General features: G+C 43.9%; 1 protein-coding gene across 1 annotated transcript in view; it reads right to left on the bottom strand.

Annotated features, from left to right (window-relative positions):
* Positions 1 to 21,822, bottom strand: part of SGPP1 (sphingosine-1-phosphate phosphatase 1) — a 41,339-nt gene extending 19,517 nt beyond the window's left edge. The window contains exon 1 of the mRNA XM_084631758.1: positions 20,811 to 21,822. Within this exon, the coding sequence (XP_084487884.1) occupies positions 20,811 to 21,524 (714 nt within the window). The 5' untranslated portion in view covers positions 21,525 to 21,822. The remainder of the gene's footprint in view (positions 1 to 20,810) is intronic.
* Positions 21,823 to 27,457: the final 5,635 nt, after the last annotated feature.

Genomic DNA, 27,457 nt, shown 5'->3' with positions numbered 1-27,457 from the left:
TGAGAAAGAGGGATGATCAGCGAGTTATCTCAAGTGCCTATACACAAATGCAAGAAGCCTTGGAAACAAGCAGGGAGAACTGGAAGTCCTGGCACAGTCAAGGAATTATGATGGAATAACAGAGATTTGGTGGGATAACTCACATGACTGGAGTACTGTCATGGATGGATATCAACTGTTCAGGAAGGACAGGCAGGGCAGAAAAGGTGGGGGAGTTGCACTGTATGTAAGGGAGCAGTAGGACTGCTTAGAGCTCAAGTATGAAACTGCAGAAAAACCTGAAAGTCTCTGGATTAAGTTTAGAAGCGTGAGCAACAAGGGTGATGTCGTGGTGGGAGTATGCTATAGACCACCGGACCAGGGGGATGAGGTGGACAAGGCTTTCTTCCGGTAACTCACGGAAGTTACTAGATCGCAGGCCCTGGTTCTCATGGGAGACTTCAATCACCCTGATATCCGCTGGGAGAGCAATACAGCGGTGCACAGACAATCCAGGAAGTTTTTGGAAAGTGTAGGGGACAATTTCCTGGTGCAAGTGCTGGAGGAACCAACTAGGGGCAGAGCTCTTCTTGACCTGCTGCTCACAAACCAGGAAGAATTAGTAGGGGAAGCAAAAGTGGATGGGAACCTGGGAGGCAGTGACCATGAGATGGTCGAGTTCAGGATCCTGACACAGGGAAGAAAGGAGAGCAGCAGAATACGGACCCTGGACTTCAGAAAAGCAGACTTTGATTCCCTCAGGGAACTGATGGACAGGATCCCCTGGGAGAATAAAATGAGGGGGAAAGGAGTCCAGGAGAGCTGGCTGTATTTTAAAGAATCCATATTGAGGTTACAGGGACAAACCATCCCCAAGTGTAGCAAGAATAGTAAATATGGCAGGCGACCAGCTTGGCTTAACAGTGAAATCCTTGCTGATCTTGAACACAAAAAAAGAAGCTTACAAGAAGTAGAAGATTGGACAAATGACCAGGGAAGAGTATAAAAATATTGCTCGGGGATGCAGGAGTGAAATCAGGAAGGCCAAATCACACCTGGAATTGCACCTAGCAAGAGATGTTAAGAGTAACAAGAAGGGTTTCTTCAGGTATGTTAGCAACAAGAAGAAAGTCAAGGAAAGTGTGGGCCCATTACTGAATGAGGGAGGCAACCTAGTGACAGAGGATGTGGAAAAAGCTAATGTACTCAATGCTTTTTTTGCCTCTGTCTTCACGAACAAGGTCAGCTCCCAGACTGCTGTACTGGGCAGCACAGCGTGGGGAGGAGGTGACCAGCCCTCTGTGGAGAAAGAAGTGGTTCGGGACTATTTAGAAAAGCTAGACGAGCACAAGTCCATGGGGCCGGATGCGCTGCATCCGAGAGTGCTAAAGGAGTTGGCGGATGTGATTGCAGAGCCACTGGCCATTATCTTTGAAAACTCATGGTGATTGGGGGAAGTCCCGGATGACTGGAAAAAGGCTAATGTAGTGCCCATCTTTAAAAAAGGGAAGGAGGAGGATCCTGGGAACTACAGGCCAGTCAGCCTCACCTCCGTTCCTGGGAAAATCATGGAGCAGGTCCTCAAGGAATCAATTCTGAAGCACTTAGAGGAGAGGAAAGTGATCAGGAACAATCAGCATGAATTCACCAAGGGCAAGTCATGCCTGACTAATCTAATTGCCTTCTACGATGAGATAACTGGCTCTGTGGATGAAGGGAAAGCGGTGGGTGTGTTGTTCCTTGACTTTAGCAAAGCTTTTGACACGGTCTCCCACAGTATTCTTGCCAGCAAGTTAAAGAAGTATGGGCTGGATGAATGGACTATAAAGGTGGATAGAAAGTTGGCTAGATTGTTGGGCTCAACGGGTAGTGATCAATGGCTCCATGTCTAGTTGGCAGCCGGTATCAAGTGAAGTGCCCCAAGGGTCGGTCCTCGGGCCGGTTTTGTTCAATATCTTCATAAATGATCTGGAGAATGGTGTGGATTGCACCCTCAGCAAGTTTGCAGATGACACTAAACTGGGAGGAGAGGTAGATACGCTGGAGGGTAGGGATAGGATACAGTGGGCCCTAGACAATTAGAGGATTGGGCCAAAAGAAATCTGATGAGGTTCAACAAGGACAAGTGCAGAGTCCTGCACTTAGGACAGAAGAATCCCATGCACCGCTACAGACTAGGGACCCAATGGCTCGGCAGCAGTTCTGCAGAAAAGGACCTACGACCTAGTGGACGAGAAGCTGGATATGAGTCAACAGTGTGCCCTTGTTGCCAAGACGGCCAATGGCATTTTGGGATGTATAGGTGGGGCACTGCCAGCAGATCGAGGGACGTGATCGTTCCCCTCTATTCGACATTGGTGAGGCCTCATCTGGAGTACTGTGTCCAGTTTTGGGCCCCACACTACAAGAAGGATGTGGAAAATTGGAAAGAGTCCAGCAGAGTGCAACAAAAATGATTAGGGGACTGGAACATATGACTTATGAGGAGAGGCTGAGGGAACTGGGACTGTTTAGTCTGCGGAAGAGAAGAATGAGGGGGGATTTGATAGCTGCTTTCAACTACCTGAAAGGTGGTTCCAGAGAGGATGGTTCTAGACTATTCTCAGTGGTGGAAGAGGACAGGACAAGGAGTAATGGTCTCAAGTTGCAGTGGGTGAGGTTTAGGTTGGATATTAGGAAAAACTTTTTCACTAGGAGGGTGGTGAAACACTGGAATGTGTTACCTATGGAGGTGGTGGAATCTCCTTCCTCAGGTACTTTTAAGGTCAGGCTTGACAAAGTCCTGGCTGGGATGATTTAGTTGGGGATTGGTCCTGCTCTGAGCAGGGGGTTGGACTAGATGACCTCCTGAGGTCCCTTCCAACCCTGATATTCTATGATTCTATGTTAGAAATTAAGTGACTACAATGTAAAATTGCAACGTGTCCTGAAACGAAAGACGTCTTCCTCTATATTTTATCTAACAGACTACCGTTATACTGCAATTTTGTCCCATTTTCTCAACATGTTTTGCTGAAGCAGCTGTTCTGATCTATAAAATGAAACCACCACCAGTACTGCTGCGTAGGAGTGAGGAGTAAGGTGATTTGATCTCTCTGTGGAGCGTTGGTGATACAGATACTGGAACAATGCATACAGCTCTTCATTTAAAAGGATGTGGAAAAATTGGAGAAGGTGCCAGAAAAAACAACAAAAATTATTAGACGGGGTGGACAAAATGTCTCCCAGTGAGAGACTTAAACAGCTTAATCTGTTTAGTTTATCAGAATGATTGAGAGGTACTTGATTACAGTGTCTAAGTACCTTCACAGGGAGAAAATACTAGGTACTAACAGGTTCTTTAATTGAGAGGAGGAAAACAACAACAAGAGCCAATGGCTGGAAGTTAAAGTTAGACAAATTCAAATTAAAAATAAGGCACTTTTTTTCTTTTTTTAACAAGAAGAGTTACAAAGGGATGTTGTGGATTCTCCATTACTTAATGTCTTAAAATCAGGCAGATATGTTTTAGCCAAACAAGTCATTGGGGTCAATGCAGGGTGTGACAGCGAAATTTTATGGCCTGTGTTGTACACACAGAAGTGTTCTTTTTCTAATGGAATTTAACAAATTTTCTTGAAATATCTATCGTGTGTCCTTTCAAAAATCTTATTTGCTACTTTCAATAAATAGTTTGTTACTGTTGTAACTTAAAGCTCTTCTGAAGATGTAGCAACACAACAGCATTCAAGACCCACCTTTCAATGCCTTACTTTCCAAATAAGCACCCCTCAATTCAAAGATAGTCTGCTATTTGTTCTTTACAAAAGCACGGTTGTTAGGCTGATACTGTAAGAATGGACTCCAACCAGAATCAGTTCACCATCTGCTTTTCAAGAAGCAGAAGAGCATGAATTTTAATTCCCTCTATTTCTACTCTATCAAATATTAATTGACAGGTTAAAGTGAGTTTGTTTCAGTGTACCAGAATATATTTATTCTTGGGGAGGACAGAACTGTGTACCAATGGATATTAAGTAGGCAAGCCTTTGGGGTGTATCAAACCAAGTATTTTTCCACCCCATCTGGAAGATTTAGTTCGTGAGTGAGTTTTTTCCAAGCTCTGAACCAGTTTAGGTGGTTGAAAACAAGACACAGAAAGGATGCATTTCAATTTCAGATCTGTTAGGTATTACAGTCAAGATACAAGAGTATTTTAATAGGACTCAGTGGAAAGCCAACTAAAGAAAAGTTGCCCATAGCAATAATACAATTTAAGTTTTGTACCAACACCCAACTCCATAGCATCTGAGGCTCAGTTTTTAAAGGTATTTAGGTGTTGTTGCACTCAGTGTTGCAACACCTAAATGATTCAGCAGCCTAAATCTCATTTTTCACAAGGGATTTAAGTACTTAGGAGCCTAAACCCTATTAACTGTCAATGGGATTTTAGTTTCTAGTGCCTAAATCCCTTTTGAAAATGACACTTAGGCTATAAATCAGGTAGGTTTTGCAACACCGAATGCAGCAAGGCCTAAATGCCTTCAAAAATCTGGGCCTGAGTGTCTTTCAGATAAAAATCAACAACAGTAGTAAAGTCCTTAGTGGACTTATGGAGTCTGTGGCACTTCTCCCTTTATGGGGTCAGAACTCAGTTTGTGGTAGGGATATTTTTTGGGTGGGGAGTTGGGAATAAAATAAGTCTTTGATTTGCAAGTGTCATTTATGGCAGAAAGAAAAGGAGTACTTGTATTCGCAAAAAGAAATACAGACTAACACGGCTGTTACTCTGAAACCTGTCATTTATGGCAGAAAGGCTCTCTCAAAGAGAAAAGCTTTGCAACATTTCCTAAAGATGGTCAGACTCACCTGATCTCCTCTGAAGATTGTTCCACAGATGGAACCACTTGACAGAGAACGTGTGTTGTTTTCAGCTCTCACATGCTTGGTCTTGGTCTTAGTGATCTGCATTGTCCCAGAAAAGCACAGCTGTTGTGATGGTTCACAGATCAAAATTTGGTCTTTCATGTAGGTGGGGCTTAATCTATTAATTGCTTTGAAATTTACGACCAAAGCCTTAAACTAGCATCGGAAGTTCACTGGGAGCCAGTAAAGGGTCCGAGCACAAACCTGATGAGCAATAGAGATGGCAGGCAGCTCCATTCTGTACCAGCTGGAACCTATGCATCATCTTCACATTCAGTTTCAGATACTTCTGAAATGAAGACAAGGTTGGTTCTAAGTACCACTATCTTCACAGAAGTTTCAGCATTGCAGGAAAGAAGCTCCCAACTCAAACACCTGGGAACTAACATGACTGCTGTCAAAAAAGACCACTTAGGCAAGCTTCTATGGAAGAACTCTGTGTACTTGGGAGGATGTATTTGAGATGCTGCTCTAAAAATACCTGCCAGTCATGTAGCTAAGATGAAATCCACTACTCATCTACTGCATTAATAATAGTAGATGAAGCAACAACTTGATCTTTGAGTGTCTGAACTGCCAGGCCTAGCCCAAGTCCATCTTGAAGAAATTAATGAAAAATGCAGATGTAGACCCTTGTCCTGGTACCAACAGGAAAACCTCAACCAGGCCTTTCTAGAAGCTAAAAGTATGGCTATTACCTCCTCTAAATAACCTATTTGGCTTAAGGGGCTCTGTTCAAGAACTTAGCAATTAGGTTCAGACTGCCTGGCTTCTGATGCCTAACTGGCCCCTGTAATATTAGATCCTTTCTGGACAGAAAACATAGAGGAGCTTTTTGTACCATGTCAAAAAAGGCTTCCTTGGCCACATTGGGGAAGCCAGAATTACCAGTGCTGCTTCTCTGCTGATCCTCTGTAATGTTCTGGCAAGGAGAGAAAAGGGAGGGAAAGACATAAATAAAAGAATCCCTTTGGGCCATCTTTCTGACAAAGCATCTGTTGCCTTGGCTTTGTGATTCCACCAGCCTGAGAAGAACACTGAAAAACTTTGCAATTCAAGTGGGAGGCAAACAAATTATTGCTGGGAGACCAGATTCCTCTCCAAGTAAATGGAACACATCTGGCCATAGTTCCCAATCAGGATAAATCAAATTTTGGCCTGCTGAGCCAGCCAGCCATAACATTTATTTTCCCTTGGATGTGAAGAGAGTGAATTGACTGGCCAAGTCATCAGAAGGTGAGCTTCTCCTTGAGGGACTGTAGACCTTGTTCCCCTTTGCCTGCTGACATATGACATGGCTGAGGTGTTGTCATGATCAACATTAGGTAAGTCCACATGTGGGAGCAGAAACTAGAGACTGTATCAGATTGTCCTGAGCTCTCACCAATTTATGCTGCGCTTGCTCTCGTTTCCATCAGAACCCTTGGAAAGTTCTTGACACCTTGTGAACACCCCATCCCTCTATGCTTGCATCTTGGTGATAAATGTCCCAACTGGTTTGCCTATTAGAATTCCTAACTTAAATCTGCCGAGACACATTCACCATCTGAATGACCTGAGAATCCTGCTGGGGAAATAGACCTTCGCTGAAGGTCAGATAAGAAGCAGCTCTGTAGCGATCTCCTGTGAGCATGAGCCACTAAGAATATCTACAATGAAGACCACTGATCCCAGGGGAAACAGAAGCATATGAAGGTCTCCCTTGAGAGACTGACTTCTGTTACAATTTCTCAGCTTCTCTTCTCTTTCCTGAAAATAGAAACTTTATAAAGGACCATGTCTATGTCGACTCCACGATGAGGAATCCATTGAGTCAACGTTAACTGATTTCACAAAACTGTGGCTCTGCAGCATCCTTATCGCGTGGAGCCATCTTTGACAGTGGCTCTGGATGAGGTCACACAGGAAAGGGTAAGTAGTTTCAGACCCTCTCCAGTCCAAGAGCTATTATTAACACTATCAGCACTTTTGTAAATACTTGCCATATTGTTACTAAGCCAAAGGGCAAGGACCTGTATTGATAGTGTTGTGCTCTGAGAGCAAAGCTTAGGAAGCATCAGTTAGACTGTTAGATTGAGCAGTAACTATTATACAGCAATAGTGTGTGTATATCCTGTGACCAACTTGGTCCATAGGGGTGCCATTTCATGACATTTCAATGAGTGGTTTTAATTTGGCAGTGCCCATCTCACCTCTGGGACCCATATTTTACAGATGGGGAACTGAGGCACAGAGAGGCTAAGGGACCAGCCCCAGGTCACACAGGAAGTCCATGGCAGAGCAGGGATTGGAACCTAGGTCTGCCATACCCCAGGCGAGTGCCCAAACCGGGTGGCCATCCTTCCTCGTATGGAGATAGGCATCCTTCAAATCCATTGATATCATGCAGTTCCTTTTGTTGTTGGCAGCCACTGTGGATTTTAAGGTCTCTATACTGAATTTTGATTTCTTCATGGAACTGTTGAGATACTTGAGGTCAAGAACTTCTCTTTATGGCCTTCTGATTTGCGGGGGAAGGGGCAAGAGGGGAGAAGAGACCAGGAACAATATGGAGTAAAGACCTTGTTTCCTCTCTGGAGAGGGGACAGGTTCTATTGCTCCCATTCATAAGAGATCTAGTATGACTATCTGCATGAACTGATTCTTCCTCCTTAGGGAGAAGCCCTTAGACTATACCATTCTCTTTTTAAATAGGTTGAGAGAGACCATACTTACAATATTGTGCACCCATATTATCACTGCTTGTGAAAGCATGAATGGGCAGTTACAGTATCAGATTAACAGATATCACGTATGTTTGTTTACTCTTGGGGCCTGCTGCTCCCAATAGCTTTCATGCCAGAAGGAAGGGGCTAAGAGTACTGTGATGGGGTTGGATAGTGAGGAAGACAGTCTTGCAGGTATTTAAAAAAAAAAAAGTCTCAGTTAGAAAAGATGAGTTCCTGACCACGAGAGAAACAGGCACATTTATTTTTATAAGAGATACCAGGATAATTTTGACTATTACACACTGAGGAAACTTCTGAGCTTACAGAATGGAAGCCAGGGGCAGGGTAAAAAAATACAGTGGACCAACATGCCCTTTTTGCCTGCTGGTTCTTCTACATCTGAGCTGCTGTCCCCATCATGACTGCACAGCCATCTGCTTGGATTAGAAGGTGGAGGCAAGGCACAGCAACCTGCAACAAAGGCTGATAGCAACACCCAGGATATTAGGGCAACAACTCACAGTGGCAGTCGCGGATGATTGTCCGATACTTTCCTCATCTTTTAGGTGTGACAGGAAATCCCTATCCCACTATTATACCCTCCCAAGGTGCATAAAGAGGGATATATAGCTATAGCTTGTCTACGGCATCTGCAGACCTTATAATAGTGATTTAGAATACTCAGTATACTCTTCTCTGAGAGTCCAGCTTGTGGGCGGGGGGGGGGGTTATTTTATTTAACTTTGATTCTCCAATTCTGATTTGATTCTCCAATTCTGATTTCCTTCCATAAGTGGGGAGAATTTCCTTTTGTAGGGTTTCAACTATGCACACCTAGAGGAAACAGTTCATGGCTATGGTCTGCTGCTTTCTGCACTGATTGTTATGCTGCACTTCAGAAAGGTGAGCACGGGAGGCATCTGCCTTGCTGCATTCCACAGATTTATGTAGCTTGAGGGAAACATTTCACTTTGTATCTCTTGAGGACTTATCTACAAGTCTTATCTACTCTTTCCTATGTGGATGATGCTACAGTGCACTAAGCAACTCTTAATGTGCTGTAGCACCATCCACATGGAATGTTAATGCACGGTAAGCTACTGTAGTGTAGAGTCACACACTGGTTTGTCATAAAGCAAAGCCCCTTGTAGACAAGCCCTTAGAGTGCTTCCTAGAGAAATTACCTGAATCAGATTCTTCATAAAACAGAGAGATTGGGAAGCCCTTTTTCTTCCCTTAGAGCTTCACAGTGGGATGACTAGAGGGGTCTGAACATCTGAGACTCCTTTTTTTCTAATAAAAAGAAAAGGAGTACTTGTGGCACCTTAGAGACTAACCAATTTATTTGAGCATGAGCTTTCGTGAGCTACAGCTCACTTCATCGGATGCATACCGTAGAAACTGCAGAAGACCTTCTCTAAGGTGCCACAAGTACTCCTTTTCTTTTTGCGAATACAGACTAACACGGCTGTTACTCTGAAACCTTTTTTTCTAATGTCTCCGTTGATGCTCTTCCTCAGACAGCAAGAGAAATTTCAGATTGAGGGTCTCCTGGAAGGCCATGGAACCTTGTGGCTACTCTCTTGCGCAGATTTCTTGCCCTAGAAAGAGGGAGTTCAAACTGAAAGGTTGTGCTGCACCAGGAGCAGAAGGTGGCTTTCCAGGATCCCACATCCTGTTTTGGAGAGAGATTCCTAGACACAGTCTGAGTGTAGCGAGGCAGTGTCGTGCCCCACCACCCCGCAGAGAAAAGAACCTCCCCAGACACCAAAGTGGATGGAACCAGTGGATCCTGCGCCCGCCCCCCAGAGGTCAAGGCGCAGGACAGGAAGTAGAAAAGCCCAACCCCAGAGCTCACTTGGGCTGCAGCCGCTGGAGAGGCCAGATGCCTGTGGCCTGGCTCCGGCTTGGGAGACCCCGGCAATCCACAGCCGACCTGGGGACTGGCTGGACCAGCCAATGCCTAATGCCGACCGGTGCATGGAGGAGCTGCTAAGCCTACCTGTCACCAACTACCCAGAGGAGCTGCCAAGCCTACCAGGTGCCAGTTACCCGGAGGAATCCATGATGCTGGAACCCTCCGAGGACACTACCCTGACCCAGGTACCCTACAAGGGGGAGTACGGAAGTTGCCCGGGGGCAGCTGACCATAGTCTGGCTGCAGCACAGCCAGAATCAATGTCAGTGTGTTGCGGCCAGGATCCCTACTGTGGGATCTTCTGCCGCTGCTAGGGCCCGGGGCTGGGATGCAATGGAGTGGGTGGGCCTGCGTCCCCCCTGCCACCCACCTTGTGGGTGGCAGTCTCCCCCTGGTCGCTCAAAGCCAGGAGCCTGGGGTTTGCTGTTGAACTATTTGCTCAGTCCCTGCCTGAGAGCCTGAGCTTCTGACTGTTTGTTTGCTGCCCTGCCCTGACCCAGGGCCTGGGCTTATCTACAACTATTTTGCACAGTCCCTGCCTGAAGGTCCCAACCCAGCAGAGAGTATGTAGCAAGGCGGTGTGATGCCCCACCACCCCATAGAGGGCTGAGTCCCCTTACACTGAGTCAACTCCATGGGCAGCAGGTTGCAACCCCAGTGACTCAAACATAATCCTTAACCAACATACTGCACCTGGTAGATAGAACTGGTAGGACACTGCTGGCAGGTAGTAACCCAAAGCCACTCCAGGGCTGGACAGAGGAGTATGCTGCAGAACACTAGGAGCAGATGGGCCAGAGGGTCCCTTATGAGACTCTCCTTTTTCTGTCTGCTCTCTGGGTCTCTATCAGTAAATCCCTGCTGTCGCAGCAGCTGTCAGAAAGAGGCGGGGCAGGGCTCCAGGCCAACATTCACGACTGTAAGCGTGGGCTTCAGCAACTGGGCGGAAGGCTCCCCTGGCCTTCTGCTATTGTGTCAACTTACACACCCCTCATGTGGTAAGGAGCTGCCACTCATGACAGTCCTGGGGCCTCTGTGTGGGTAATTTTATGGTGAGGTGCTGCCAATGTTTCCTGGAAGCTGTCCTGCTCAGGGAGGAAGGCTGCAGGAAATGCTGTCTCAGCCTGAGCTCGAGAAGGACCTGGGTCACCACAGACATCCGTGCAGCCACTCAATCAACAGAGGGATCCGCCAATGTGATATGGCCATGCAAAAAGCTAATGCGGTCTTGGGGTGCATCAGGAGAGGTATTTCCAGTAGAGATAAGGAGGTGTTAGTACCATTATACAAGGCACTGGTGAGACCTCATCTAGAATACTATGTGCAGTTCTGGTCTCCCATGTTTAAGAAGGATGAATTCAAACTGGAACAGGTACAGAGAAGGGCTACTAGGATGATCCGAGGAATGGAAAACCTGTCTTATGAAAGGTTTCAGAGTAACAGCCGTGTTAGTCTGTATTCGCAAAAAGAAAAGGAGTACTTGTGGCACCTTAGAGACTAACCAATTTATTTGAGCATAAGCTTTCGTGAGCTACAGCTCACTTCATCAGATGCATACTGTGGAAAGTTTAGAAGATATTATATACACACAAAGCATGAAAAAATACCTCCTCCCACCCCACTCTCCTGCTGGTAATAGCTTATCTAAAGTGATCATTCTCCTTACAATGTGTATGATAATCAAGGTGGGCCATTTCCAGCACAAATCCAGGGTTTAACAAGAACGTCTGGGGGGGTGGGGGTAGGAAAAAACAAGGGGAAATAGGCTTGGCCCAACTTGATTATCATACACATTGTAAGGAGAGTGATCACTTTAGATAAGCTATTACCAGCAGGAGAGTGGGGTGGGAGGAGGTATTTTTTTCATGCTTTGTGTGTATATAATAAGATCTTCTAAACTTTCCACAGTATGCATCCGATGAAGTGAGCTGTAGCTCACGAAAGCTTATGCTCAAATAAATTGGTTAGTCTCTAAGGTGCCACAAGTACTCTTTTTGTCTTATCAAAGGAGACTCAAGGAGCTTGGCTTGTTTAGCCTAACTAAAAGAAGGCTGAGGGGAGATATGATTGCTCTATAAATATATCAGAGGGATAAATACCAGGGAGGGAGAGGAATTATTTAAGCTCAGTACCAGTGTGGACACAAGAACAAATGGATATAAAATGGCCATCAGGAAGTTTAGACTTGAAATTAGACCGAGGTTTCTAACCATCAGAGAAGTGAAGTTCTGGAACAGCCTTCCAAGGGAAGCACTGGAGGCAAAAGACCCATCTAGCTTAAAGATTAAACTTGATAAGTTTATGGAGGAGATAGTATGATGGGACAACATGATTCTGGCAATTAATTGATCTTTAACTATTCATGGTAAATAGGCCCAATGGCCTGTGATGGAATGTTAGATGGGGTGGGATCTGAGTTACTACAGAGAATTCTTTCCTGGGTATCTGACTGGTGAATCTTGCCCACATGCTCAGGGTTCAGCTGATCGCCATATTTGGGGTTGGGAAGGAATTTTCCCCCAGGGCAGATTGGAAGAGGCCCTGGGGGCTTTTTGCCTTCCTCTGCAGCGTGGGGCACAGGTCACTTGCTGGAGGATTCTCTGCACCTTGAAGTCTTTAAACCATGATTTGAGGACTTCAATAGCTCAGACATAGGTGAGAGGTTTATTGCAGGAGTGGGTGGGTGAGATTCAGTGGACTGCATTGTGCAAGAGATCAGACTAGATGATCATAATGGTCCCTTCTGACCTTAATATCTATGGAAAAAAAAGACAACGTCCAGCTTTCTCTCGCTTCTTACCCATGATGCATTCCACACAGATGAGCAAGGAGGGGAGGGACAGAAAGGGGGATAGCCTCTGCTGACAATAGCAGAGCCTCAAGAATTTCAGCTGTCTCCTCCCTCACCTCCACTTCTTTATATATGTTCTGTAGCAGGTCTGCCTGCCTGCAGTTTAAGGGTATGTCTACACTGCAATTAAAACCCTGGGGCTGGCCTGTGCCAGCTGACTCTGTCTTGGGGCTGTTTAATTGTGGTGCAGATGTTCAGGCTCAGAACCCAAGCTCTGGCACCCTCTGCCCCTTGCAGGGTCTAGAGCCTAGACTGTAAACCTGAGCCCAAACATCTACACCTCTGTTAAATAGCCCCTTAGTCCAAGCCCCATGACTCCAAGTCAGCTGGCACAGGCCAACTACAAGTTTTTAACTGCAGTGTAGACATAACCTAAAGAGGATGATGAAATCTGGTGGTTTCTCTGTGGTGGACAGACATCTCCCTTACTGCCAGGTTTGTTCCGCCTCCAAGGCTGCACATAACTGAGTCATGGATCTGTGAACCACATAACTAATAACTCATTTATAAAAAAAAATTTACTCTATGCTTTCCAGAGTGAGACATTATCTGAATCAAGGTATTTACAAGATATGGGTAAATATGGGAACTTGCTGGGTGCCAAGTGCCTTTGGATGCTCAGCATCTCTGGGCATCAGTCTCAAGATAAGACTCCAGAAAATAATTCAGGCAAGGAAAGCTTATGAGAAGATTATTAGTGATGACAGGGAAGGAAGAACTGTTACATTATCTTTACAAGATTACGAGGTGCAAACCTTATGAAGGGCATCTATAATCGTTAATACAAAACATTTCTCAAGACCTTAAAGAAATCATACGTTTTGTCAAAATCTCTTAATCAAGTAATATGGCAAAATACTGCACCCTTCACTACAGTTTTTAGTAGACAAGCCCTGAAAATATTAACTACATATTTGTGCCAACCCTACAAAGTCATGAGAATATGACAAGATGTGTGCGCAAATTTTTTTATTTAATTTATTTAGTTTTTTAAAAAACTAAGGACTGATCAAATGTGATCTGACTGACAATTTGAAATTAAAACAATGTTTGCTTTGTTATACATAATGAGGCTATGGATAATTTACCAAGTAAAGAAGTTGCAATTGGTGTCAATTTATAGATACAAACCTCTATGATTTGTAGTTTTACTGGCTGTTCTACCATTAGTCTACTAATACACACATTTGAATATACATTATTGAATGTATTTCATAAAATGTTCAAGAAATAGAATGTAAGGAGCTTATTTGCATGTACAGTATATGGTCAATCTTCAATGAGATTTGAGTATTTTTATCTGTGAATTTATAAATTAAACATGATCCTGAGAACCTGACAACTGCATCAGTTATTTCATCTGACATTACAGGATAAATATGATCCTGCTGGGTAGAAATGTTCCTATTACTGAGAACTCCCTCAAATTGTGTGCCAAAGCACTAATAGCAAAGTGAAGAGAATGTAGTATATAACTTATGTAGTGGTGATAGGATTTTAGTCAATTAAAAATACACAGTTATTCAATGTATTTACCTTTAACTCTTAACTAAGTTGTTCTCCTGCACTGAAATTTCAAGAGGAACAAATCTAGGGTGCTTTTAAGGATTTAGTAAAAGAATAAGCAAACAAATGTGAAGTAAATATATCACTCATTTTATTTGTAGTTCCCTTAAGCTAATCAAATATAACACAATACAATGTTCAAAACAAGGTTACAATTGAAAACTCAATCAACATTTTAATGGTTCAATTTATCTGGCTCACCAACTACTATGATTGGTAATTAAATCATTTATCAAAATTCACAAGAATTACACTTCAATAATTTACAGGAAAGTTAAGGAAGAATGATTAGATTAAAAGGAAGGCAATCAGACTAAGGAATCTGCTAAAGACAGAAGCCGACTCTTGCCTTTGTTTTAAGGCAATTTTAAGGCAACTCTCTAAAGTTCTTGAAAATTTTATCAGATGTCAGTTAACTGTTTACATCATACAGTGCTTTTACATTACCTCTTACCCCCATGGCACTTTATAATATTTAAAATATTGAAGATTGGTTAAAGAGTAGAGAGTGCCTATATTTTTTTTACTGTGGTAAAAATCATATATTTAGAAAAAGGTGTGTGAATGTACATCTTGATAGGAACAAGGGAATACACCTTTAAAAAAAATCCATGACACCCTTATTTCCAGTTAATTAGTTTTCTTTACAATTTTCATCATCTATTGTATTAATATCCACAATAGTGGATCTAAATTTCCATGGATAGATTGCATCTGCTTTGTGTCTCAAAGGCACCAAGTAAAATTATAAAGTTTGTGGGTTTTTCCACCTTAGTAAACAATTTAATAAAATGAAGGAATTTTGTCAACATAATCCGGTATAGCTGAAATAGAGAGCTCATTAGTCAAGTTTCTATATAGTCTCAAAATAAGTATCAATTAAAGTCATATTACAAGGAGGACAGAACAGTTAACTATAATGAAGTATTATCAAAACAGTTTTTTTTTTCTTGCTGCTAAAAGATCAATACTGTTCTTTTGGAAACAAGAATACTTCAAGGTCTCTCCGGTTGTGCAAAAGAATTCAAGAAATATGGTAAAATGTGGGGTATTTGCAGACCATAGATTAGGGCTCCATATGTCACACTCTAGGTAGAGATCTTTGAGTCCTGTCAATAATAAACCAAAATAGAATACTATACTTTTCAGCTTTAACACACAAAAGATGGGGACTACTACTACTGCGGTCCCCTGTTGCTCAAAGCTCTCCCAAGTGGTAATTTAAATTAATCCACTATTTCCAGAGTAGTGACGGGAACCAGTGTTTTATTTATGTCCCACCCGTACTTTATGGGTAACTATTGGTATGTCTACACTACAAAATTAGGTTGGTTTTATAGAAGTCTATTAGACAGTCGATTGCATATGTCCACATTAAGCACATTAATTCGGTGGACTGCATCCTCACTAACATGGCTAGCATCGACTTATGGAGCGGTGCACTGTGGGTAGCTATCCCACAGTTCCTACCACCCATTGGAATTCTGGGTTAAGCTCCCAATGCCTGATAGGGCAAAAATATTGTTGCGGGTGCTTTGGGGTACAGGTCGTCAGTCGCCCCTCCCTCCGTGAAAGCAACGGCAGACAACTGTTTCACGCCTTTTTTCCTGGGTTACCTGTGCAGACACCATACCATGGCAAGCATGGAGCCCGCTCAGCTCACTGTCACTGCTGCTGTTGTGAGCAAGACTACTGTAGGGGGCTGCTGTGACTCAAGTAGCCAATGCAATCATTGAGGTTCTGTTATCAAGGGTAGTGACTCTGAAATGCGTGGGCCTTTTTAGATTTTAGGTGCATCATATTCCTGTCCTTTGTCGCTGGTGAAGAAGTCTTGCAGCCATACATTCCAGTCCGGTTGGCACTGTAACACCCCAGAGCACTTCTGTGGTTGACACATGTAACAGCTCCAGGGCTCTTGCTCTTTTGCCTTGGCCGAGGTACCTTGCCCTACCAGGGCCTCCAAGCATTTGACACAGAAGCACCTGCAGCAGCTGGCATTGCTACACAGCAGCAGCTCCTGGGTGCCTTCGCAGCAGATGGTGCAGTAGGACGGCTAGCCGTCCTCGTCCATGATGTACAGCTCCACCGCTTCCACTGCAACTCTGCTCTCCTGCAACTCTGCAGCAGACGGTGCAGTAGGACTGGTAGCTGTCCTCATCAGACATGTAGCTTGGCCAGGGGTTCGGGGAACGTCTTCCCTGCCCGTCTCCTAGCAACCTCCAGGGCATGGTGTACGGCTCCACCACTTCCGCTGCAACTCTGCTCTCCTGCGAGCTGGAGGCTTCTACCGCAGGCTGCTCTCCCAGCCGGCAGCACCGTGCAGTTGCACCTACCCCAGCCTACCCTTTGCTCCCATGGCTCATGAAGCCTGGACAGTAGTAAGGAGCTGTTCAACTACAGACTGAGCAAGTGCAGAATGGTGGTAGAATGTGCCTTTGGACGTTTAAAAGCTCGCTGGCGCTGTTGGTCAGACCTCAGCGCAACCAACATTCCCTTTGTTGCTTGCTATGTGCTCCATAATATCTGTGAGAGTAAGCGGGAGACATTTATGGCGGGGTGGGAGGTTGAGGAAAATTGCCTGGTGTCTGATTTTCAGCAGCCAGACACCAGGGCAATTAGAAGAGCACAGCAAGGTGCGCTGCACATCAGAGAGGCTATGAAAACCAGTTTCATGCATTCTTGAGCGTCTGGGTGAGGAGGCTATGGAACATGGGGAGGCGGTTATACAGTGGATGCAGCGGGGGTCTGTGCTCTTGTTGGCTTTCCTGCTCCCCCAACAGACTCTTTATCATGTCCCTTTGCTCCCCCATTAGCCTCAGCATCATGTCCTGCCTCCACTCTTCACGCTCACTTAATTCTTTCCTGGCCTCTACTACTGAATACCTCCATGCATTAAACTGTGCCCTATCAGTGTGGGAGGACTGCATGTAAAACAGAAAACATGTTATTGCAAGTGCATTTTTTTTGTCTTCTAATCTGCGATAACATCAGGGACGGAGATGATAGGGTGAGCGTAGAAACATTCTACACTCTACGAGTCGGCGGGGACTGCATGGTCACCTGTGCTGCTGAGTTCACCACACTGACCAAACAGGAAATGAAATTCAAAAGTTCTCAGGGCTTTTCCTGTGTATCTGGCTAGTACATCAGAGTTCAAAGTGCTGTCCAGAGCAGTCACAATGGAGCACTCTGGGATAGCTCCCAGAGGCCAATACCGTTCATTTGCGTCCGCACTACCCCAAATTTGACCCAGCAAGGTCCATTTTAGTGCTACTCCCCTCATCGGGGAGGAGTACAGAAGTAAATTTTAAGAGCCCTTTAGGTTGACGGAACGGAGTTTGTTGTGTGGACGCAGTCTTTAAATTGACCCAATGCGGCTAAATCCGACCTAACACCGTAGTGTAGAACAGGGCTATGTGAAACAGCAGAAGTATTAGAGTTGCCTTCCTGAATCCAAGGACAGACAATAGTGTATCAGTTTATATTTGATTCACATTTAGAATGTTTCTTATGGCTCTTATGATAACAGGAATTTTCTTTTCAAATTAAAGCTTCAACTCTGTATGAATAAAAGGGCCTAAGCCATTAACTTCTAAAGGATTTACCAAGCTCTACTTATTTGTTAAAGAGAAAAGTAATTAACAAAATTCCATTAAGAACAGCATTCTATGAATGCAAAAGAACTGCACCTGGTGGAAGGTAGCAGCAAGAAGAGTAGTTTTTATGTAATTGGCATAAAAAATACCTATACAAAAAAGTAGTACTTCAAAAATATTTTTAAAACTATTAACTTTCTTCTACTGAAGAATAAAAGGCATCTCTGCAGAGTTGTTCCCTACAATATACACTAATTTTGCCCAATCCAGCACAACTGAAGTCAAAAGGAGTTTTGCCATTGTCCTTGATGGAAGCAGGATGTGACCCCTTAGTGAGAATACTCTGCAAGGTTTTTAAAACAAGTAGGGTTTTTCAAAGACAAGATGGGTGAGGTAATATCTTTTATTGGACCAACTTATATTACCTCACTCACCATGTGCCTTTGAAGTCCTGGGACCAACCAGCTACATCATCACTGAAAACAATGAGAGTTTTCAGGAGAGATTTAGTTTAATGGTTTCATGTCACTAATCTAATTTTAAATATTCCTTTGGAAATATTAGTTTGGGAAGTCAGTGCTAAAAATCCATTTTATTTAAAAAGTTTAGTCATAATACGTAATGCAACAAAATCCATCAACAGAGCACTTCACTACTATACAAGAGACATGAGTTCAAACTTTTAGCAGAGTCTGGAATTATTATGAATGCAGTACACCCAATTGTACAGTAGAGAGAGTACCTCTAAACTGCTTCATAGCAAATCCTTATAGCCAGCACTCATGAGCAGCACAAAAAGGCTTCAAAAGAAAAAAACATTGCCATCCTCCTTGGTTAGATGTCAAGCTACAATAAAAGGCCTAGTATAAGACAATAAGCACAACGAGTCAAAGCTGAGATTCTCAATATCTAGGCCCAATCACAGAGATCCACTCCACATAAATCAAACTCCTCTCCCCAACAAGAATAAAAATATATTTAAAAGCGTCAATGAAACTACTTAAATGTTACTGCCCTAACTTTTATGGGAAGTCCAGCACATTTATTCACAGCATCAATTTTCTATAAAGTTTCTGAAGCATCCTTGTCTGATTGGTCATACTTCTTCAGATGACAGATACTATCCTGAACAAATTTTAGTTGCAGTGTGCTCTACTATTCAAGCAAATAATTTCATATGAAATTAAGTTTTTCATGGAATCAAGAGATTGCAGAGCAATCCATTTAAAAGATGCTGATTTACTGAAAAGGTCAAGCTTGGTTCTACACTGAATAGTGACAACAAATCAAACCAAAGCATGGGTCCCATGTTTGTCATCACTTGAGTTTCCATAACAAGTGTAGTTAGTTTACCAGTAAAAATACTATTTCTCGGATTGCCAAGGCTGTAAAGTCACTCTGACAATCAAGCTTGACTCTGCTTCCCACACATTACTACCAGCATTGCCTTCATAGGGTTTTCATGGATATAACTGACTAGCATTAGTAACATATGCAGTGTCATTGTAGTCTTGTCTGTCCCACCTTGCATTTAGCTGTGATGCTCAGAGTACCTTTCCCTGACCTGAAAAAGAATTCTGTGTGGCTCAAAAGCTTGTCTCTCTCACCAACAGAAGTTGGTCCAATAAAATATTACCTCACCCACATTGTGTCTCTGGCATTAGTAAGTTATTCTGTTAAGGATATATAGAAAGTACTACAACTCACATCATTCTCAGACTGTCAGCTCTCCACTGCTAATGGGGTTAAAGGCAATAAAACATTTTTCTGTCACTAAAAGTAAGCAACTGTGACTGAATACACATGTTGCTGAATAAGGTCCATTTTTAAGAGTACCTCTTTATAGTGAAACTATAAACAATCAGTGACTAATAACTGAATAATTATATATATATATATATTTAATTAAGTAAACCTTAACACCTTGATCTATCAGATGCCTGTGCACATCAAGTGGGTGGGGACTTGGTGTATAGTAGAAGGCACTTGGCCTTTGGCTAAAAAAAGTGTAGGTATCCAAAATAACTATACTTTTGGGAGTGGATCGATTTTTACCAAGGTTTAGTTACTGCACTTTGAATCTCAACCTTTGTTTAAACTCCATACTTGCCCAGTTATGAACCTTCAACCAGCAATCTCCTTTCAGAAAACCCATTTCACAGACTGAGATAAAAAAAACACAAGCATCATGCTATGACAGTAAATAGCCAGTGATCATTAACAGCACTGACTGAAAAGATAAGGGTTCTTTAGTCACTAAGCAGAAAGTATCTCATAGCAATTTGCTGCACTTCTTAAAAGTTATACAGCTATATGAAAAGCAGTACAGACAGCAGTTTGAAAATGCTAAACATGTTGCAAGTAGAAATCAACCCCTTTAACAGAAACTGGACATAGGAGATCTGTATCCTCCAAATACGTAGCTGTTACTTAATATGCAGTGCATTGAAACTTATGTCTATAACACTTGCTATCAAAGAATGATCAAAAAAGCCACCAAAAACTCTTGTGCTCACCTGCCCCTGCAAGTGGTGCGAGAGAACTCGAGGATCATGTATTTGTAGAGAATTTTCTAGCAATATGTTAAACAGCAAAAATTTCAGCAATACTACTGCAACTGAAAACATGACATGATCTAATTATCCCTAGAGTACAACAATTTATCATTTAAACTTGACCTTGCTGATTTAAGATGCAATATACCTGAGATTAAGATTTAGATGAGAGAAGGGCAAACCTGAAAAGATTCAGAAGTCAGTTCCTGATAAAAATTAGTACTTCTATAGTTGCGCAGCACTTTGGAGGATTATTTACATCTTCAACACCCAGATAAGAGATTATTAAACTAAAGGAGATGCCAAGGACAAGTGGTAAATCAGAAGCAAAAGTAAGATTATCACTGAACTCTAAAGTTCCTGTTGCTCGGTCAATGAAACCAATCAGCCTGCCAAAAGATCAGCTTCTAGTACAAAGTTTGCCCAAACCACTTGAGGCTACAAAAAGTCTCTGAAGAAGGGGGGCAGACAGAGATTTAGAGCACACTGTGCACATTGTTACTATTCAAATAAAAACTGGAAATACTAGAAGTCTCCCTCCTGATACCTAAACACTTACCTGAATGACACCCCACCCCCCCAAAGGTTCAGTTCACATTCATTTTCAAGAACAGATTACTTTGGGGGAGGGGGGGAGGAAGGAACAGGTTTCGTATTTTATCCAAACCAGTTCACCCCTCCCATTAAGGCAGTGGAGTGCATCTTGCAATGAAAAAGAGGGGCGCGCGTTACCTGCCACCTGCCGTAGCTGAGCAGGACCAGCGCCAGAGGGATGGCAGTGCCCGACATGGCGTGGGTGGAGGGCATGCTGTACTCGGAGTTGTAGAAGACCTCCAGCTTCACCACGGGAGGGGAGGCAGGCCGCGGCCAGCGGATCACATCCTTGGTGCACTGGCCCAGGTACATAACCCAGACCCAGACGATGATGAGCCTCCTGCCCACCCAGGCGTCCAGGTTCCAGATGCAGAAGGGGAAGAAGAGGATGTAGAAGAGCTCGTTGCCCAGCTCCGTGCCCAGGTTGAACAGATAATAGAGGAAGGGGTTGCGGATGGCAATCTCCTGGCAGGCGGCTTCCCCGGTCAGGGAGTTGCGGCGCGGCTGCCTCCTCCCCCAGATCTGCTGGGGCTCCTTCCCGTCCTCCTGCTGCGGGGCTCCCTCCCCGCCGGCTCCCCCGGGGATCGCCCCGTTCCCCAGCCCCTTCGGGCGCCGCTTCTCCCCGCCAGCGGCGGCTCTGAGCCGGGGCCACCCATCGCCTCCTCCGCCGCCGTTCACGGCGGGGCAGCTGCCGTTGGCTAACGGCCCCGGCTCCCCGCGCGCCTCAGCGAGGGGAAGGGAGGCGGCCCAGCCCGGAGGCCCCTCCACCCCGCAGAGCCGCTGGAAGTCGGCCACTTTCTGCGGGTCCTGCAAGTAGGCAGCGAGCCGGGCCAGGCGCTGGAGCAGAGCCATGCTGGGAGCCGGGCGCTGCGGGGAGTCTCTCGCGGGAGAGGCGAGGCGAGGCGGGGTCTCTCTGAGGGGACCGGGGGGGGGGTGACTCCCCAAAGCGGCGGAGGGGACTATGCCGGCGGGGGCGGCCTGAGTGGGGAGCGGGTTTAGCCTCTACCCGACCCTAAGAACCCGCCCGGCCGTTGCTCCTTCTCGCTACGCAGCAGCCGCTCCGGCCCGTCGGCTACGCTCCCCGCTGCAGCCTGTGACCGTCCTGACTCAGCCGAGCCCGGCTTGCCCCGGTCGCGCGCTCCCTCTCCCGCGCGCTCCCGCCACGGGGCCTGCGCAAACTTCGGCTTGACAGGCAAGAGCACCCACGGCGCAAGCCGGCTCTGTCATCCGCGTGGAAGGCCCTCCTGATTGGCTGTGTCCCGTCCGGCTCCGCCTTCTAGGAGAAAGTGCGACCAATCACAACTTCCTTCTGAGCGCCGGAGCGGCCAATGAACTCTGCCTGCTTCATCCTTGCGCGAGTGTCACGTGGAGATGCCCACAGAAGCTCACGGGTGGAGGGTGCGTACTGGGCAGAGGAACTTGAGCCCCTCGGTAGGCAGGAGATGGCCCCCGCCCCCCCCCCCGATCTCCATCACCCAGCAGGGGTAGGGAGAAAAGCGCTGCCCCTCCACACCGCCTCCATCACCCAGTATGGAGGGATGAGGAAGAGCTGCCCTCCCCCCTCGCGCACACACACACAGACACACAACCCCCCACCTCCATCACCCAGTAAGCAGTAGGGAGAAGGATGTCTGGTTCAAAGAATACCTAATGAAATAAAGGTTTCAGAGGAGCAGCCGTGTTAGTCTGTATTCACAAAAAGAACAGGAGGACTTGTGGCACCTTAGAGACTAACCAATTTATTTGAGCATAAATTTTCGTGAGCTACAGCTCACTTCATCGGCAAGCTTCTAAAAAAGACCAGTAGGAATGATTGCAGGTGGTTTTAGATCAAACAAAGAGAATCTTAAAATGAGCTGACACCGCTGAGTCCTGGGCCTATGGTAATAGAGATAATAATAACAATGCTAATGTTGTGCCAATGTTCAAAAAGGGCAAGTGTGATGAAGTGTAAACCTGAGGCTGTCTCCCACGTGTCCCCTGGTGACCTCAGGACAGCCCTGCAAATGCCCCCTTCCTTCATCAGTTTCCCTCTTGGTTCGTCAGATAAACTCAGTACAGCATTTGAAGTACATAAATAGCCCTTTTGTGGGGTTAATTTCTTATCAAAAGTCCCACTACTATAATTTTCCCAGCGCAGTGCAAACAGTATATTAGTCTCAACAGTCCAACACCAAATATGGCCCTGGGGTGTCTCACGATGCATATCCCAGCTCTCAAGTGTGGCACTGGGGTCTTTCACTCTACCTCATCCCAGCCCTTCTACCTGGGGTGTTTCTCTGCCCTATTTCCTTCCCAGATGTGGTTCCAGTTCTTGTGGAGACACCACTAGGCTCACCCCTTCATTATTCCCCAGCCTTCAGTCCTCTCTGGCCCTCCAGCTTTGACTCCAGCTCAAAAAGCCAGCAGGTATCTACCTCTGCTATTCCCAGCTTTCAGCCCTCCCTCTGGCCTGGAGAAATTTGTAGGTGACCTGACTGCTTTCCTGCCGTCAGCTTTCGCCTGCCTTCTCTTGCTCCATTGCTCTCTAGGGAATTCTAACTGCTCCCCACTTCTAGGGTGACAGGACAGCAAGTGTGAAAAATTGGGACGGGGGTGGAGGGTAATAGGAGCCTATGTAAGAAAAAGACGAAAGAATCGGGACTGTCCCTATAAAATCGGGACATTTTATATTTTACATCGCCCTACCTACTTCAGAGGTATTACCTCCCTGCAGCTCTCAGCCTAGCTCTGCTTCAGAGCTCCAGTTCTGGACTCCTCCTTCTCAGCTGTCTGAATTCTCATTTAGAACACCCAGGGGCAGCTCTGTCCTTCTCAGTACACCACATTAGGACAAACCTGGACAGGAACAGGAGAACTGGGCTCAGTCTCATTTAAGGGGCCAGCTACCCTATTTCTATATCTATTGGACAATTACCCTGACATCAATCCTGGACAAAATAAGAGAAGAGCTGATATAGGATTCAGTTAAATTATTGCTACTTTATTTAAATAGGTTAAAAAGGTTGCAACCTTTTCTTTCAGAAGTAGATCTTGCCACTGTTGTTCATCTTTTGTAGTGTTAAGATTAGACTATTGCAACGTGCTCTACATGGGTCTATGCCTAAAACCATTTGGAGACTGAAACTTGTGCAGAATACAGCATCTGATTTATTTCGCAGGGTATCTTGCAAGGACCATATAACTCCAGGTGCTCTGGGATCTGCCCTGTCTGTACATTGCTCTCCAGTACTGAACCTTGTACATCACTTTCTTAGTAAGCAATCTGAAGTATTAAAATTAACAATATCTCTCTACAAGAAAGTCATCACTCATGAATTCCAGTGATTACTTCTGCAATAGGAACTTACAGGAATCCAGCTGTCTTCAGCAAAATACATAATGAACCAATGTAGCACTTTATTTAGATAAGGTCCAACGATTATTTTACTGTACAGGAAGCAAAGAGAATAGGCAGTTTTGAAAGAATGAGAAGAGAATGCGAATGAGAAAAAAGAATAGGCTGTTTTAGAATAATAGAATATCAGGGTTGGAAGGGACCTCAGGAGGTCATCTAGTCCAACCCCCTGCTCAAAGCAGGACCAATCCCCAACTAAATCGTCCCAGCCAGGGCTTTGTCAAGCCTGACCTTAAAAACCTCAAAGGAAGGAGATTCCACCACCTCCCCAGGTAACCCATTCTAGTGCTTCACCATTTTGTCCATTTGTCTCCTGATCACTATGCTGTGAACTTTACACACTGCAATAAAGAGGGATGACGCTAACTGCTACAATCCCCAGACACTTAATATGGTCTGAATAATGCAATTATTCTTGAAACAAGTTTCTATGGAAACTTTTTTTGTGAAAAATGCAGATTAATATCTTGTTAATTTGTGCTGAACTTGCCAAATTGTTTCAGATGGAAAAAAAAAAAGCAAAACAAAAAGGAAATTCTGACAAAATAGAAATGTTTTGTTTTGACATTTTCAAAATGACTTTTTATTTCAAAATTTCCTTCCATTTTATTTGTAAAAAAAATTTAAAGTTCAAAGTAGAAACAAAATGTTTTATTTTGGGTCAAATGAAACATTTATTTCAGCCCCAAACAAATTTTTCTTCTACTTTTCAGTTCACCAAAAAATTTTCATTTCAGGTTGACCTGAAACAATTTTTTTCAATTTTTTACTGCTGCCAACAAACCAAAAAATCAGTTATTTGCACAACTCTATTTACAGTTTCACATTTTTCTTGTGTACATTGTTTGCTTTTATTAAATTTTTCCTAAATGACTGGTTTGCTATAGAATTGTGAAACTTTTCAATCAGGGCATCACTGGTTGCATACTATTAAAATGCTGTAGTATGATAAGTATGATCAGGAAAGTTCACTGGCTATGTCAAAAATCTGACTTTGCTGGCTAAACCAGATAGGCCAAAAACTGATGTTCCAAATAACATGAATTTGATGAGCTCCAAGAAGCAGCAAAACCAAAAGCACAAAACTTGTTAAAACAGTGAATACTTTACTTCAGAATCGGAAGATCATTGTCAAGGCCTCTTCTTATTTTTCAGAAGTTTTCACTTGCACCTGGTCTTGGGAATGCAAAGAACTTTAATGACCAGCCTGTTATACACAGATGTGAGGCACAAATTATTATTTTCAGTATAACAAACACAAAAAGAAAAAAAGAAAGAAATGAAGACAAATAATGAATGGGCCTATATTGGAGGAGTCCTCTCTGTCAAATCACTACAGTAATCTTGCTTCCTCATCCCCGTCCAGGTGACTATATTTCCTCCATAGGGCATGCATTAAATGACTTAAATCCTGATGCCAAGGAGCTACTTGACCTCTAGCTCACACCTAACGCTTAGTGAGCTTCTCAAACTAGATATTCCCCGACCTATCTTGTCTGCAGGGCCTGATCAGGTAGGTGTGCTCTGAGCATGCTTACTGGATTAGGCCCCACAGATAAGATAGATAGGGCGGGGTTGTCCCCATGTATCCTACAGCCCAGTGGTTAGAGCATTCACTCAACCCATTGGATTGGGATAGTGGGGACCAGCAATTAAATCTCTAAACCCTAACTTTACTGTGAATTGCTTAAACTCATGCCTACTACACTGTGGCACATTGACAGACATTACTCTGTCAGGTATACCATGTCTAGCAAAGCTAGATTTGACATAAAGCTATCTAATAAAGCTATCTCAGGGAAGTGAGAATAGTAGCCTAGGACAAGTACATAGTTTTTTCCAGTCAGTGCAAACAATCTATGCCTACGTTGCTCCGGGAAGCCAATTTTTTGTGTGCCACCAACATGGGCTCTTTTGCTTGACTTGGCTTGTATTTTTGGCCTATGCAGCAAGCAATGACAGCTTCTTCAATGTGACACTTTTGTCTTCAAATTAACAGTGTCGTGCCCATCTCTTAGATTTTTCAGTCCCTAAATGACCTTCATGTATCCTTTTAAATATATTTTTCTGTTAACAACTTAGGCATCACCATCCAGGTATCTTTAAACAAAACCCTATCTAGGACTCAGAGCTCCACTCTAAATTTGTATTAGGGTCTGGGAACATGCTGTCCTGGCCTCCTTGTGCTAATAGCCTTAATCACTTACTGCAAGTTCTCACCCTGAGCTGTTGCTCTGGCAATCACAGCTTACATTTTGTCTGAGACTGCACAGGATTTTTTAGATCAAATTGGCATGTGCAATGTATAGCTCTGGATTTTGCTCCACTTCATATTTGTCAAATGCTCTAGAAAGTGTGTCTGTGTGGATGATGTGAGAAATTTCCTTATTATTTGTATAAAAAATATACATAACTCAGTTTCCCCACTCACTTTGGTATTGTTACCTGCTGGGATTGAAGAGGTTAATTTATTTCCTGAGAGAGAGGACTGGGTAGGAGTCATATAGGCAGCAAGCATATCACTTGGCATGAATAGACTATCAAGAACTGTCAACATATGTGTGTAGATACTTGGAGATACAATGGAAGATAAATGACTGGATATTAAGTTTTAAAGATGTATGCAATGTTGTTGTAGTCATGTGGGTCCAAGGATATTAGAGAGACAAAATAGGTGGGGTAATACCTTGGACCAAGTTCTGTTGATGAGAGAGACAAGTTTTCGAGCTTATACTGACCTGTTCTTCAGGTCTGGGAAACTTACTCAGAGTGTCACAGCTAATGGTCCCTTGAAATATGTGTTAACTATTATATGTGTTTAACATATTATATATATATATGTTAAATATGTGTTAACTATATGTGTTACTTATGCTAAGGGTTCTCACAACAAATTTTTGGGTGGCCTCAGAGTGAGGCCACCAACTCTTGCTGGTGGCCACTCTGACAATTCTCCCTAAAATACTTATTTAACTTTAAGGGAAAAAATATGCACATATACATGTCCAAATCATTGTAATCTATTTATGTAGGTTGCTTTTTTTTGCAAACTCAATAATTAAAAATAATGTACAGTTGTCTCTATTCTTTACTGGTCCTGAACAGAATAGAAACACCAATAAGGTGCTTTACATATTTTGCTTTTTTGATTGCTTAGCTAGTAAATCTGCTACTGTGAAAAGTGACATTTGTATATTTGTTCATATCATTTTTCACAGGAGACTTGCTAGCTAGCTGGGAGGCTGTGAATTATATTAACAATATCACTTTTCACAGCAGACTTACTCAGCCCTGGCAAGTGGATGGGGGCCCGGGGAGATGGGAGGCAGCGGGGTCAGAGATGATGAGGGGATGAGCCCAGGGCAGGAGCCTGGAGTCCTGCTGCATG

Source organism: Lepidochelys olivacea (assembly GCF_965140295.1).
Source record: "Lepidochelys olivacea isolate rLepOli2 genome assembly, chromosome: 6".
Classification (NCBI taxonomy): Eukaryota; Metazoa; Chordata; order Testudines; family Cheloniidae; genus Lepidochelys; species Lepidochelys olivacea.
Note: the sequence above shows the minus strand (reverse complement) of the source record. Positions and strands in the feature narration are given on the sequence as shown.